This window comes from Pholcus phalangioides, unplaced genomic scaffold (assembly GCF_987345545.1).
Source record: "Pholcus phalangioides strain wild (caught in Gottingen) unplaced genomic scaffold, Ppha-v1.0 ptg000031l_1, whole genome shotgun sequence".
Taxonomy (NCBI): domain Eukaryota; kingdom Metazoa; phylum Arthropoda; class Arachnida; order Araneae; family Pholcidae; genus Pholcus; species Pholcus phalangioides.
Window position 1 is genome coordinate 9,323,677 of NW_028301621.1, and position 15,626 is coordinate 9,339,302.

General features: G+C 40.8%; 1 protein-coding gene across 1 annotated transcript in view; it reads left to right on the forward strand.

The window, feature by feature from the left end:
• The first annotated feature begins 1,847 nt into the window (after positions 1–1,847).
• Positions 1,848–15,626, forward strand: part of LOC149067117 (alkylglycerol monooxygenase-like) — a 43,083-nt gene continuing 29,304 nt past the window's right edge. The window contains exons 1-4 of the mRNA XM_089252999.1: positions 1,848–2,042; positions 5,846–5,973; positions 8,574–8,725; positions 9,784–9,887. Of these exons, the coding sequence (XP_089109125.1) occupies positions 1,932–2,042; positions 5,846–5,973; positions 8,574–8,725; positions 9,784–9,887 (495 nt within the window). The 5' untranslated portion in view covers positions 1,848–1,931. The remainder of the gene's footprint in view (positions 2,043–5,845; positions 5,974–8,573; positions 8,726–9,783; positions 9,888–15,626) is intronic.

The window sequence follows — 15,626 nt, forward strand, 5'->3', positions numbered from 1 at the left end:
TCATTTTGCTTAATGGTTAACCCGGCCCTGAGGGTGTGTATGTGAGCATGGAAGTGATCTCAAAAGAATGACCTAGAGAACAAGGGACAAGGTGAGTGAGCGACCGAAAGAGTGACCTAGAGAGTGAGGACCCAGGTCAGTGAGCGTGTACAAGCATGTGAATGACCAAATGAGTGATCCAGAGCGAGTGAAAGCATGTTAATGACTGAAAGAGTGAGCTAGAAAGTTAGGGATCAGGTAAGCATGCATGGGCGGAGATACGGAGGAGGGGGCGTGGGGGGCCCAGCATCAAAAGTTGAGTGGGCAGATCTAATGTATATGTATGTATATGAATTGACATCATCATCATCATCGTGCCTTTTCCCCCCATCAATAATGACCTTGCCCCCCCAGACTTCCAAGTCTATCTCCACCTATGTAAGCATGTGACCAAAAGAGAATGACTTAAAAAAATCAAGGATCAGGTCAGAGCATGTGACCAAAAGAGTGACCTAAAGAATACGTGAGTATGTCAGTTAGCAAAAGAGTGACCTAGTGCTTATGCAAGCATGTGAATGACCAAAACAGTGACGTAGAGAGTGTGTGAGCATCCGAGGGGGCTAAGCACGTGAGTGGTAAAAGGAGTGACCAAGAGACCGAGGTGTATTTACAGGAGTGGAGGCCGAGCGGGTTATATCAGTGTTTCTTAACCTTTTTTTGCCCGTGGCCCCCTTTGAACCATATTTTTTTTCTCGTGGCTCCCCTGTCTTACCTAGAGTCTTCGACCCTCATCTAGAAGCAAGATCCTCTATACGTATTGAATTGAATTTTTTAGTGAATTGATAACTGAACGAAAATTTTGCAAATTAGATTGGCCTCCAGACCACGGGCCTAGAATTTATTGAGCTCCCTGCTAGTCCGAGTTCTATTCAGGGCCGTCTCAACATCATGGGCGCCTTAGGCAAAGTGATGCTATGGTAGTGCCACACTGGAAATAAACAGTCCACATATTTCCAACTTATTTTCAAAATTTATTGTACTGTACAAAATATCATAAGGTGGGGCCACTTATGGACATGAGACCCCCGGGCATGACCCCCCTCACAAGAGTGGGACTGACAGAGCTGCAGCCCAAGGAAGGGGGGAACTGATATGGTTTTCATCATTTTTGTTTTTTCGCACTATAAATTTAATATAGAGGGGCCTGCGAAAAACCCCCATCCCAGTGAACCTGCTGCAGAATGTAGGCGGTGAGGCCCAGGTGGGTCCATGCCCTAAAACGACCCTGGTTTTTAGGGGTAGTTTTGTTGGATTCTGTAAGTGTCCAGTCACTAATATATAAGCTTTATTTCTTCACACCTTAATTTTTCTTCTCAGCTCTCTGCAGCCCTCCAAACCACCTGTCATGGCCCCTTTCTCCATTTTTTCCGTGGCCCCCTTGAAGTATCCCAGTACCACTAGGGGGGGGGCCCATATGGCCCCCGGTTTAGAACCACTGGGTTATATCACCGTGGAAAAAAAGCGCGGCAAAACCATAAAAATGTGCCTATGCAGGTGTGAAAGAGTTTCTTAAAAACAAAGAGAGAGAGAAAAGAAAAAACACACATGACCCGTGACCCTCCCACTTTCTCTTGACGCAATACATGACCCCAGCGCAGACCGTGCAAATATCGTATCCGAAAGTGAAGAGAAAAACCCTGTATTGCATACTATAATATGTCCGCTATTGTTCTTGAAGCGCCACCTTCATATCCGATACGCGTACGTCCTTCGAAATATGCGTGTTTGCGTATTATGCAAATATTGGCGTATGGTAAGTTCTCTTAAAAGTTTCGGCCATGGGGAAACCATTTGCCGTTTCTCAAGTTGCTGTCCCTCGAATTCGATGGCATCAAAGAAGAGGGGGGAAAAAATACTGTTGCTGTAGCCAAATAGTGAGCTAGGCTTGCGCGATGGCGGACGTCCGGCAGTTCCTGAAGAGAGTGGGGTATCTTTTCTATTTGGTCGATCCGAACGAGAATCTCTTCCCAGACGTCACCGACGTCCCCGACTACTATAAAGAGGTAAACAGTATTATAATTACATTTTTTTTGCCCCCTCAAACATTTATAGTCAAACTCGGTTATAAAGACATCGAAGAAATTTTCCGTGAAATTTCGTCGTTATAACCGACGTTGACATTTTAAAGACTTTTTAAGTATGAGATTGAGATCATAATTACGGGACATAGCCAATCCTCGCTGAAAATGTTGCCAATCGTCGATCAAACCACTAATTATTCCTTATAAACTACTCTTGGCGAGAAATGCAGCGATGTAAAATGCATTTCACGGGGAAAAAACAAAGGTTGAATACGGCCAGGGAAGTCTTAAAAGCATCACAGGCTTATAGGCAAGGGATTTTTCCGCAATGAATGAGGGGGATTACAACCTCTTTGTTGTGCAACCGCCTGGCATCCGTGCCTTTTATTCACTGTGACGCAGATTCGCATACGGTTTCTTCTTCTTCCCCAGGTTACTTTTGCATGCATGGTATTCTTTTTCTCACGATAAATTTTAACAGGAATGCCGTTTTAACGTTTGTGGAGCGGCCGTTTCGAAACGCGCCAGCGCGTTTGCGTTTCATGTAAAGACTATACATTCTTTGATTGCAATTTCTTGTATTAGTGTGTACCTCTTAAAGTTTTTCCCATCTTTTCTGAAGCACCCTGTATAAGGATTCGATAATACGTTATATATATATATATGTGTGTGTGTGTGTGTGTGTGTGTGCAAGGCCGTCTTAAGAGCATCATGGGCCCCCGGGCCAAGTGGGTTTTCTGAGGCCCTACCTGGTAAATTCTAGAAAAGTTTTACCAGATCTCATTTTTGTGAGGTCCCTTTTCTCTTGAGGCCCCCGGGCCGTGCCCGGGTGGGCCCATGCGTTAAGACGGCACTGTGTGTGTGTGTGCTAAATATGCTCAGTTAACCCTTTGAAGAGCAGGCATGTTTCCAAAACCCATGAGAAAAAATGTAAACAGGTGCACCCACCCGTTATGGGTCTCTCCCCTCTTCAAAGAAGAGTTATATTTTATATACGGGGTGATTATAAAAAAACTATCCCGACATATGGGCCCCTAACTATCATACCATTCACAGAAACTGAATGAAATTTTGGCATAAGGTATTTTGATGTATGCGCTCAAGAATGATATGGAAAACAACAATGTCACTCTAACAGTTACGGTTTCAGTGAGAAAATTTCAAAAATATCAAATGGCAACACCAAGTTTTTTGTATTGGAATGCGATCTCCATACTGAAAAACACTTAGCGTTGGAATGGCACCCGTAGCCCGAAAATCCCCGGAGCTAGGCAAGGAAAAGGTAAAAAGGACTTTGCCGTGCACCAGAGCATTAATGTTCGTTTCATTCGTCACACCGTTTCTTCGGCTGAGATCCCAGCCTGATTAGTCCTCCACAAGGTCATGTGGAAAACACAATAAAATGCTTTGTTTTATGCTGCTTCTCTGTCCTTATTGGTTGTCCTCACTTTTAGCCTATCTACCGCCGGTGATTTTCATGCTACAGTTGCCGTTCGAACGCTATTTAGGGGTTTTCACAATGGAGATCGCATTCCAATACAAAAAACTTGGTGTTGCCATTTGATATTTTCGAAATTTTCTCACTGTAATCGTAACTGTTAGAGTGACACTGTTGTTTTTCATATCATTCTTGAGCGCATACATCAAAATACCTTATGCCAAAATTTCATTTAGTTTCTGTGAATAGCATGATAGTTAGGGGCCCATATGTCGGGATAGTTTTTTTATAATCACCCTTTACATTAAAACCTGTCTTTAATGGAAAACAATGGTGGTCCCGTGATTTCAATGCCAAAATACACATTAAAAAACCTGGATTAAACGGAACCTGTCTAACGCGGAAACGGAAAGGAAAATTGTACCCTTTGACGGAAAATTTCACACAAACACTGTGAGTATTTGGCGACCAACAGACCAAAACCAAAGGATCGTACAGAATGTTAAAAGTACTCCACCGAAACATTTTACGTAATCTATGCTTGGAAATGTGGTCATCCCAAAATTCCTATAGCCCGTTAACTTTGCAGTGCAGAGAAAGGTAGAGAGTGTATTCCTTCGCCACAAAATATAGTTCCCATATATCGGAGGCTTATAATGATTATTTATTGAGAATATTTACATTTTTTCCCACACTGATTGAAAATATAATACTGAAAAATATCGTTCTGAACCGATCTTTATTCGTTTAAATTTTTTAATTATAAAAAATATTCGTTACCATTATACGTGAAAAAAAGATTTTTCTCACGAGAATTAGCCATACCTTACCGCGACCGCGCATCGATACATTGGTTGAAACATGTGATGCGGTTCCCTCGTAGCTTCCCGTTTACTGCGTTTGGATTACATGAACATGGACGCTAATGTACAAATCGAATTTGAAACGACAGATATTGACATCCTAAAGCCGGGTTTTCCTAGGAATAGGTTTGTTGCGCAGCGTGAACCGAATTAGACTATTTCGCACCGACAGAAACGTGTTACAGAATCACGCTACGCGTTTGTGTTTTCCTAGCGAGGCGCATCAGATCAGGACGGCAATATAAAGTATATGGCTTTGGCATCTGCTACTCTGTCGTCTGCTTTCCTCCCCTCCTCGTCAGCACTGCCCCCACCCCAACATATATTGGTGGGATCAGAAACGTACGTGGGAGGGGGGGGGCATAGGAGGCTCGTGCGCCACCCCCACAGACGAAAAAAAAAATTTTTATTGCAAAAAATATTTAAAAAAAATTAAAATTTCGAAAGGAAATTATTTTTTATACACATTGTTATAATCCATTTCTGTTAATTTCAATGCTATTTGAAGGGTAAGAACTCAAAATGTCTCTTTAAGAAATTGATTGCGACCCACCCTTTAAGCCCTATATGGGTAAACCCTTGACCCGCAGACCAAATGTGGCCTTGAAGGTGTTATCTGATGTGGCTTGTCCCCTCAAACATAATTTTGTAAAAATGAACTTAGCGGCACATTTACAAATCGCTTAAATGACCCGTGGCACAATTCCAGAGCATTTAAGTGGCCCGTGGCACATTTTCAGGTCACTGAAGTAGGCCTCAAAGATCACTTTCACATTCAAAGGTCACTTAAGTAACCAGCGACACTGTTCCAGAACACGAGCGATCCGTGGCACATTTAGAGCACATAAGCGGCTCCCATTGCGGTTCTACATCACTGAAGTTACCCGCGGAACATTCCAAGATCACTTGAGTGATGCGTGACACAGTTCCAATTAAGCTGCAAGGACACGTTTCCAGAGCACTTGAAGGATCCGTGAAACATTTAGAGATCACTAAAGTGGGGACTTATCAATAGGGAGAATGTTAGTTCAGGTGCCCAATAACTATAGTTATTACATCATCATCGTGGGCACCCCAGCAATAATGACCGTGCCCCCCCCCAGACTTGGAAGTCTGGGGGAATTTCCGCCTACGTCTACAGCGGAAGGCCTCCGAGCGAAGCTCGTGACGTCAATGAAGAATTTACTTCACCTGTAGCCATTGGATATTAATTAGTAGCAAGCCGACGCATGCGATATCTTCACCCCCTTTTTGCAGTATATCCAATATGACTACAGGTGAAATAACTTCTTCAGTGACGTCACGAGCTTCGCGCGGAGGCCTTCTCCTATAGATCAAAGCGCTTGCAGAGATCTCCGCAAGCGCTTTGCTATAGATGGTGTTGTTTATAGGGTGAAGTGTGTGTGTGTGGGGGGGGGGGGGACTCACAGAACTCGATAAGATTATTGAATTGATTTCAGATCTGTCTCTTTTTCATTCCACAGGTCACCCCAGTCTTTATACTGATGATCATTTTGGAACAGGCCGCTTTCCTCGTGACCAGGGGATCCATATCCAGGTTGAACGACTCCATCACGAACATATGCCAGGGGATGTTGGTCGAACTGTTCAAGTAAGACCTTAAATTAATACTGTCAAATCCCGTTTTAACGGATACCGTTACAGCGAAAATCTCGTTTTAACGAACACTTTTTTCTAATCCCTCAGATAAATTTACATAGGAATTATGCAAAAATCTGGAATTCCTTTATAACGAAATTTCATTATAACGAAGTAATTTGTCCGGTCTCTTGGAGTTCGTTATAACTGTATTCGATTGTATATTGAAATTTTGGAAGCACCTCACATATGCTCAACTCATGGCACGCGGGCCAAATTTGGCCCTCGAAGTCATCTGATGTGGCCCCGCGACCTCAAACCCAATAATTTTGTTACAAATATGAACTATACGAACTATATCACATTACCAGATCACTGAACTGATCCACAGCACATTTACAGATCACCGCGGCAAAGTCGCAGAGCACTTTTGCGACTCGTGGCGCAATTTAAGCGATCTGTGCCACAACTCCAGATTACTCAAGTGGCTCGCGGCATGGTTACAGATCACTTAAGTGACCCACAGCATATATATTTACAGTTCACTCAAACAGCCCGTGGCACATTTACAAATTACTCTAGTAACCTGCGGCACTGTTTCAGATCACTTCATTAAGAGTCCTGAGACGAGTTTTCAAACCAATGAAGCGGCCCCCACTGTCCTGAAGGTTGAGCGCCCTTGATGATCTACGACAATGTCTTTCATTTGGCACTGAACCGAAAGGGGGGGGGGGGCGGCGGCTTTGATCTAACACCAAGGGGAGCCAAGAGCTCAGTAGGCCTATGCACATAACGGTTATACCATAGCTACATTTTGCTGCTTTGTAATTTAACGATCTTGGGGTTCCCGCAGGCCCCCTCGGGGGAAGGGAATCACCGATGTAGAACAGTGGTCTTGAAACGTTGGGGTCCTCGAAACATTTCGCAATTTATATAGCTGTAACGTAATTAACAACAAGCTTACAACGGCACGATTATTCAATCACTAAATTTCACTCGTACTTAGGAAAAATTGACGGCAGATGGCAGCACTACACATTACAAGCATCATATAGACGCAATCTTCACGTTAGGTTCACAGCACGTACACGCACATTCCAACATGTGCCAATTAGTTAAAAGTTACGCAGAGGAATATAGACGAGGTGTGTGCATGTGTGTGGTTTAGTAGTAGTAGTTAGTAATAGAGTGTAGCAGCTTATACATATACTCTTCATTTATTTTGTGCCGGGTAGCAAAATCATTTCTCCTATTCGTACGCAAAGGGGTGGGGAGAAGGTCCTCCCGAGCCGAAATTATACTGATACAGCCGGCCCCCGTATTCGCGGGGGGTTACGTTACTGGGGTGACCACGAATACGGGAAATCCGCGAATAACCGGAACCATAGTTTTTTTCCTTGTATATCTCGTTTATTGAACAGCATGAGAAGCGCAGGGTAACGTAGAGGTATGAGGGAATGTAAAAGAGGGAGCAGCGATTGTTGGCGATGTTTTCTGAAAGAACATTGAGATTTTTGTTTCTCGTTTCTTCATCATATCATCAAGTATGTTGGAGTATGTTGACAAAACCTTCCTCTACCAATTTCTCATCATGTGAAGAGCGTACCATAGAGAGGTCTATGTCATGAAAACAATCTATTGCTGATTTGAACGTGCGAAGCCCTTCCGCTATGTTACTACTCATGGTGTGAACGAACTTGTCTTCTATTTCTTTATCTTGATCTTCATCAGGTATCGCTTCAGTTTCAGGAGCAGTCACCCTGCATCAATTCCTTCTCGGCCAATACCTCTGAATTGCTATTAATTAGCTGTTCGACTTCTATATCCATATAATTGAACCCTTCTCCACCCACCTGTTTCGCTAACGTGACAATGTCTTTTATAGTCTCTTCAGTTGGCTCTGTAGGAATGGTTGCGTCCTTTAGCGCACATTGCGGCCAAAGGTTAATCCAACCCGAGGTGACTGTTTCTCTCTTGGGAGCTGCCATGGCTCTAGTGATGGCAGTAATGTCATTAGCGAGCCATCCTAAACATGCACAACTCAAATTTTGTAAACAAAACACATGAATGACAATTTCTGAGAGTTGCAAAAAAAAAAAAAAAAAAAATCCAATGAAGGAAAAAAAGAACCCGCGAATACGGAAACCGTGAATATGGAAACCGCGAATACGGGGGGGGGGGGGGTGCCGACTGTATTTTTTAGGAAAAAACGCAACCTCTCACCCCATAGAAAATACCCCCCCCCCCCCCTCCCAGATCTCTTCACTTTTGTCGCACCACAGTCATTTCGTGCACACGAGGGCACATCTATTTTTACTCGGTCCGCAGATTATTTTTTTACTAATCAATTTTTTTCCCGGTCCGCAAACATATCCAATTTACCTAATTTTGGTCTGTCCGCAAATGGTTTTTCCTACTTTTCTTTTCTTTTGCCGGTCCGCCAAATATTTCTCCCATTTCCACCGGTCCGCCAAACTTTTCTACTAACTCACCGGTTCGCTGTTGTAAAAAGTTTGAAGAACGCTGACCTAGAATATGCTTTGAATCTAGATATTTCCCGTTTTAAAATTACAGTATGTAAGAAAAATGTATCGTTGGTATCCTTATTTGCAGGATACCACTGCACGGTTTCGAGCTGTTCCTCTATACCCTGGTCTTCGAGCATTGCAGAGTCGTGGAGCTTCCTTGGGACTCGCCCTGGACATGGCTGGGCTGCCTGGTCGCAACGGACTTCGGTTTCTACTGGATGCATCGGGCCACCCATCGTAAGTATGTTTTGCACGTATAAATGTGGTCAGTAACTGGTACTATTTGTTTTGAAGAAATTGGGGGGGGGGGGTTTCAGTTAGATACCCTGGCCAAAGAAGTTCCGGGTTGGTCCAGATCTTTAAGTGTCCGTGGGTTGTAAATGAAGTGTAGGGACGGGTGACTAATTACATGAGTTCAGAGAATCGTCGTTTATTTTACGGGTCAAATAAATTTTTATCATAATGGCTCTTAGGTGGGGCGATTACCTCCACTGGTAGAGTACCTAGCCATTTAAAAGGTCAATGCTGGACATTTAGAGCATTTTTACTCCATTATTATCCACGGTCTATAAAGTTTTGCTGCTCGCTGTGGCCTCACCTTTCGATACCTGCCCAAGTCCAGCAATAACATGTGAAGACCTCTGGACTCATAAGCGAAGCTAGACGATGAAGGGCTGGGGGGGGGGGGGAGCATTATATTGGTGTGCAAATTTATTATTGATGCTGAGAGGGGGATTTAACGCCTATGATGTCCCCTACCCCCCTCTCCCACAAGGGTGGGCTAAGAGGGCTTTTAGCCTGGGCACCGGGATATCTTATCATTTTTTTTACTATAGAGAATGGGCCCGTGAAAAATCTGGTGCGGAGACCCACTGATGATCCTAGCTCAGGGAAGGCCCTACTGCTGAATTTGGGGGGGGGGCATGGATCCCCGCTGACACACCGCCCATGTCTGAATTAAAGAGAATCAAATAATTGTAGCTCCTCAAGAAACGGTAAACATCAAGATGCAAACGTCAAAGCTCCTGAATGTGTCTCCTCCGGGTGGCCATGACACCAACTGGGACCCCCAACTCGAGACATGAGGGAAAATAATTTCCAACGAACGGTCCGTCATACATGTGGAAAGAGTCAACCCATGGACATGGCATGACGTCATTGACTGGAATTCCTCGTTCCAGTGTTTACCGACCTTCACTTGTGAATGCCACGAGTTTAAACTTTTTGCTGCCAAGACATTGCTCAGAATAATGCTCATACGTTGTTATTTTTATTTTTCTTGGTTGCCCTTGCAGAGATCAGCATCCTGTGGACTTTCCACGAGCCCCACCACAGTTCAGAGGAATTCAACTTGACGGTCCCACTGCGCCTCAGCGTCTTCACCAGCAGCACTCTGTGGGTAAGTGAGCAAATATTTGTGTTTTAAATTTTCTTATCTTGTTCACTAGACAGGCTTATACAAGAGAAGAATGTTGAAGAAAGATCTGGGGGCAAAAAGGAATTCTCTTTCGCAATATCAACTCATTATCAAACCCCTCAGTCATGATCTACGCTTCTCCTACCGCTTTCTACTTTCTATCTCCTGAACCTTTCACCCTTCCATGGTTTAAGGGATCTTGATTTCAAGCCCACTCGTTAAGACTTCACTGACTATAGGAAATGGCATTCACATATCACGTGCTTTAAGACTTCACTGACTATAGGGAATGGCATTAACATGCGTTAAGACTTCATTGACTATGGGAAATGGCATTCACATATCACATGCGTTAAGACCAGGGTTGGTAAAAAAAAGCCGGTTTTTTTTGTTAAAAATAGTATTAATATTAAAAGCAATAAAATTTCTGAAAAATCATTCAAACTTCTAATAATTAATTAAAATAAAATGTTTATTAATGTAATTACATTGATAATTTTTGTCGCACCACGGTCATTTTCTGCACACGAGGGCTAATTAGGCCGGGACCTACAATTTATTGCCAATTCCGAACGGCAGGCTTGTTTTTTATGCTCATCGAGAGGTTGGTGTGCTAACCCCTCGTCAAATCGCCGTTTTTTGTTGTACCCCTGTGTCAGGAAAGTTTTCTGACAAGGATGAACCGGGTATCGAACTCGCGACACCTCTAAACATCCTTTGGTACTTTACGCGAGTATTTTATCAACCCCTATTAATGTAATTAACACTATTTCCATATTAATTAATCAATAAATATTTCTTACATTTTAACAAAAAAAAAACAACAACAAAAACCAACTTTAGCTTAACTCAATGGATTACTTTGTGTTTGAAAATTCTTTTAATGTTATCATTAATCACATATATGTAATATAAAGATGCTTTCTCCAGTTACTTTCAGTATGATTAATTATGAAGCTATTTCGCAAAAACTATAATAAAAAGTAGGTGAATATAATGTATTTAATGAAGTATAAATAATGCAGATTAACTAGCGATGATTTACAATATACAGGGTGATTATAACTAAGGTAAAAAAATACTTAAAAATGTAAAATTAATGGCATCATATCTAACATGTGGGAAATTTGCTCGCAGAATGGAAACGATAGCCAGTCATGGCAAAATGATAACTTAATTATAGCATTACACGATTTCATAATTCATGGAAACATCAGAAAAAAGTGAAGTAATTGAACAAATAAAACTACAACTTACTCAAGAAATGTTAAATATGTTGTCCACCGTGTTCTCTGCCTATGAGGTGAAAGCACACAAATTCTTGTTCAACAACAGATCAGAGTATGCCATGGTCATGATGTGGATGCGCTTTCAATTCACCTTTATTAAACCAAACGCGCCCCCACGTTAATATTCCTGAGGAACTTCTAACATATAGGGGATGCACTTGAGCAGTGTTTCCCAAAATGGGCAATATCGCCCCCAGTGGACGATGGAATGGTCCTGGGGGGCGATAGAAGCTACGAGTATAACATAGGATCCTATGGGATGGCATGAGTTGGGGGCGATGAGAGAAAATAAATTTCGGAAGAAGGGGGCGAGGAAACAAAAAGTTTGGGAAACTTTGCACTAGAGCTTGCAATCCGACCACTGTTCATAACATTTTGAGGAACCCCTCACAGCCAGAAGCTGCAAGGGTTAAAGTCAGGTGAACTGACGGCCAGCCAGGTGTTGTGTCATCCTGTTATTATCAAAATGGATCTTCAGCAGCTGCGTTGCTCGTATTGCAATGTGTATCTTGGTAGAAGTTGTTCTATCCACACACTGATGCTGTGGAAGTGTCGAAATGATGTGATTACACATCAAAATGTAGATTATACTGCTGGTCAAGTACAGCATCATCTGCTTGCACATTTTGCACTTTTGTTTCTTTTGCCAAAGAAATTTCCATTTCTTCAAGAGTATCCGTGCAAATTTTCAAGTCGTTCTGACCAGTACTTACTGTGTAGTTTTGGAATCAAAACTTCACTTATAATCACTCTGGGGGTATTCAAGTGTTACGTAATCAGATTTTCAGCCATTTTTGAGTCCCCCTCCCTTGTCAGCAAAAGTCAGCAAAACACTGAACCCCCCCCCCCCGGGTCACCAAAATTTCGTCAGCAACTTAGAATATTTCATATCTTCAAAAAGGGGTGGTTGATGACGTAAGCAACCTTCAAAACCCCCTCTTCCCGTTATCATCAAAAGTCAGCAAATCCGAAACCCCCTCCCCCCTCGATGCTGACGTAATACTTGAATGACCTCGTGTATATAGCTGATTATTTTTCATAAATCTGTTACGACTATACAGTAGAACCTTGATTAACTGGGCTTTATATTTATCCCTGTATAACACTGGGTGATATACAGTGTGAGATATGCTACTTCTTATTTGAAAGAAAATGAAAATGTCTGTGATGTGAAATGTAACTACTAGTATGTACTAGTCTTTGTTCTTTAAGGACAGCTGGTGTCTTTATGGGATTATAAGACCACCTGTCCCTAGCGTGAAGGTGTCACTACTGTTGCTGCTTCTTTGTGAAGGAAAGCAAAACCCTGTGAGATAATACACCACTACATTTAGATGTGTGATGCAATCCTTATTCATGAATTTGATAAAGATAGAGCATCAGAATGTAGCTAAAGGTTAGAAAATGTGGTAAGAATGAGAAATTTTGGCTTCTGTATATAAACTTTAAATAACTAAGATACTTCATATGTGGAAAAAATATATATTCAAGCCACTTTTTTTTATGAGACTTTTTGGAAAAAACCATTTGTATCATCTAAAGATATACCATCAGAATCTACCCCAAGAATATAAAATGTGGTGAAAACGAAAAATTTTGGCTAATAATGAACCAATATGATATTTTTCTAGGAAAAAAAATGATATTCAGGCTAATTTTATTTGATTTTTGAAAAAAACCACTTGGTTAAAACCAAGGTTTAAACCAACTTGCAGGGGTGGAAAATGAAAATTTGATTTTTATAGCAGGAAAAATGATTTTTGAAGCTGCATTTATCTGTTTTGTAGCACTTTAAAATTTTGGCAGTAAATAAAATACACAGTTTTTATATACATATATGCGGTGGCGTAGGCAGGATTACTTTTTACTTCAAAAAAGTGTTCTCTGCTCAGAAGAAGGGGGGTGTCCACCCCCCCCCCCCCCAAAAAAGGTACAAAAAAGAAAATACAGAGATTTCCCCTAGAAGAAATAATAATTATTTTTTAAATTTTTAAATCATAAAACAATTTCTTAAAGAGAGTTCTTAATATTTATATTTTTACATTCTCTACGATATGAACAAATGAGAGGCTAACATATATGATATTATAAATTTTAGAAATAATTTGAAAATGAATAGCTTGTAGACCTGGTAATTACTAATTAAAAAAAAATTAACTAAAAGAGGTATTCAAAACTCATTAGAAAAAGTAATTATTTTTCTTGTTTTTGCCGCTGATGCAAGTCTAAGTTGTGCTTCCGTTCCCTTCAGTTTCAAACACTTTTGAACGTTTGATCTCGCTTCTTTTACTAGAATTTATACATTTCATATCTAAAATAATAAAGGTTTCTTTTTGAGTTCGCTCTTGATTATATTACCTCAATTTGATTCAACATACTTTGAGGTGACTTCTTTTCCCGAGTCATTCTTAGAATATTTATTCGAAATTCCCAGAAATTTAAATATAGTGATTAAAAAGACTTAAGTTATTTTTAATATAAGTTATGGTAGAATTCAAACTATAGAATTAAATTATTTTTGATTTAAACTATGGAAATAAAAACCGTAGAATATTATAATGATTAAACTATTAGATATTTACAACACAATGATTCTATTTTCATAAAAAATTCAATCCGAGTACAACTGTTTTCATTATCTATTTTTCACTGATTTGCGATTACACCATCTTTAACAGATTTCCAATCTCTCGTTTTGTTTCCAAGTTTTCTATTATTCATTTTCTACTATTGATTCTCTTGATATGCCATTTCCTTTTACGCCATTCACCATCATGTTTAGTGTTCAATGGAAAATGGTTTCCAGATGTGAGCATTAATTAAAATTACTTTGTCTAGAGCACAGTTTCCCCAACCTTTTTTTTCCCATCGCCCCCTTCTTCAGAAATTTTTTTCTCCCATCGCCCCCTTCTTCAGAAATTTTTTTCTCCCATCGCCCCCAACGCAATCTAACCCATAGGATCCTATGTTATACCTGTAGCTTCCACCGCCCCCCTGGAACTTTGCATCACCCACGTTGGAAATCACTGGTCTAGACCAGTGGTTCTCAACCGGGGGCCATATGGCCTCAGGGGGCCCTAGGATATTCCAGGGGGGGGGGGGCACGGATGAAAATCTGACAGAAGGGGAGCCAAGGCTACTGATACGGGGCCCATGAAGAGAGAAGTTTGTGGAATAAAATTCTTTTTGGTCACTCTGACTAAAAAAATTCAATTTCAAACAAAATGTATAGAATATATTTTTCGCAATTTTTCCGCTATTCAAGTAACATTAACATGAGGAAGGAAATAAAAAAAGTGTTGCGTGTAATCTCGGTGGGTTTACGACTTGGGGGTGACAGTAGGCCCTGACACAAACTATAGAAGAAGTTTAAAGCAAAATGGAGTAACTGTAAAGACAGAACGTGTGTGTGTTCGAAGACTTTTCATTCAAAGAGGGCTGCCATAAAGAAAACAGACAAAGATTTGTTGACCATTCATTGACATTCTTTTGAGTGCTGGTAGTAAATGCAATCCAAGAAGTAGATGGGTGAGAAATGAAAGCTTGTAACAAAAAACATATCGTTTTCATGCAATTACAGACGGATAGCCATCTAGTTTAGCACAAAGCTATCTTCAACTGGCACTGAGTGGTCTGATCATTGATCATTTTTGTCGCACCACGGTCATTTTCTGCACACGAGGGCTAATTAGACTGGGACCTACAATTTATTGCCGATTCCGAACGGCAGGCTTGTTTCTTATACTCATCCAACAATTTTTTGCTGCGGTCAAGTCGCCATTTTAACTTTTTATTTTAATAACTATGTAAGCCCTGGCAACATGAATCAAATATGTTTCATATATATATATATATATGTATGCATGTTTATATATGTACATTCATGTTGCAAGAGATTGCATATTTATTAAAATGCAAGTATTAACTCCTCATACAGTCCCCGTGTGCCCTAAAACCCAGTAAGAAAGTTGTTGCCCCCGTCTCTCCTGCCGCGAACAATAAAAATTGCATTTTTCCAAGTGGAAAAAAACAGCGTTAAATACGGGTAAAACTGTTTTTCCACATTTAGATATGTTTTTTCCAACAGATTTTCATATCTCTGAATATTGCACTTGGAAACGTGGAATTATTTCTTTTGTTGTCATCAGGAGAGACAGGGAAACAGCTTTTCAACTGGGTTTTCGGGCACGCGGGGACTATATAAAAAATTAATTTTTTCATTTTAATAGCTATACAACCCTTTCGAACATGAATGTAATATTTAAGTACGACACGTTATTCGGGTACTTTTTCCAATTGGAAGTATGCCTCTAGGACCAATGGTTCGCCAGTAAAATGCCACATGCCCCGTTACCTATGCGCCTAGCATATTAAATATAGTACAGACTATTATGCGAAATATTGTGTTGTGTTTAAGCCAACTCGCACGTTG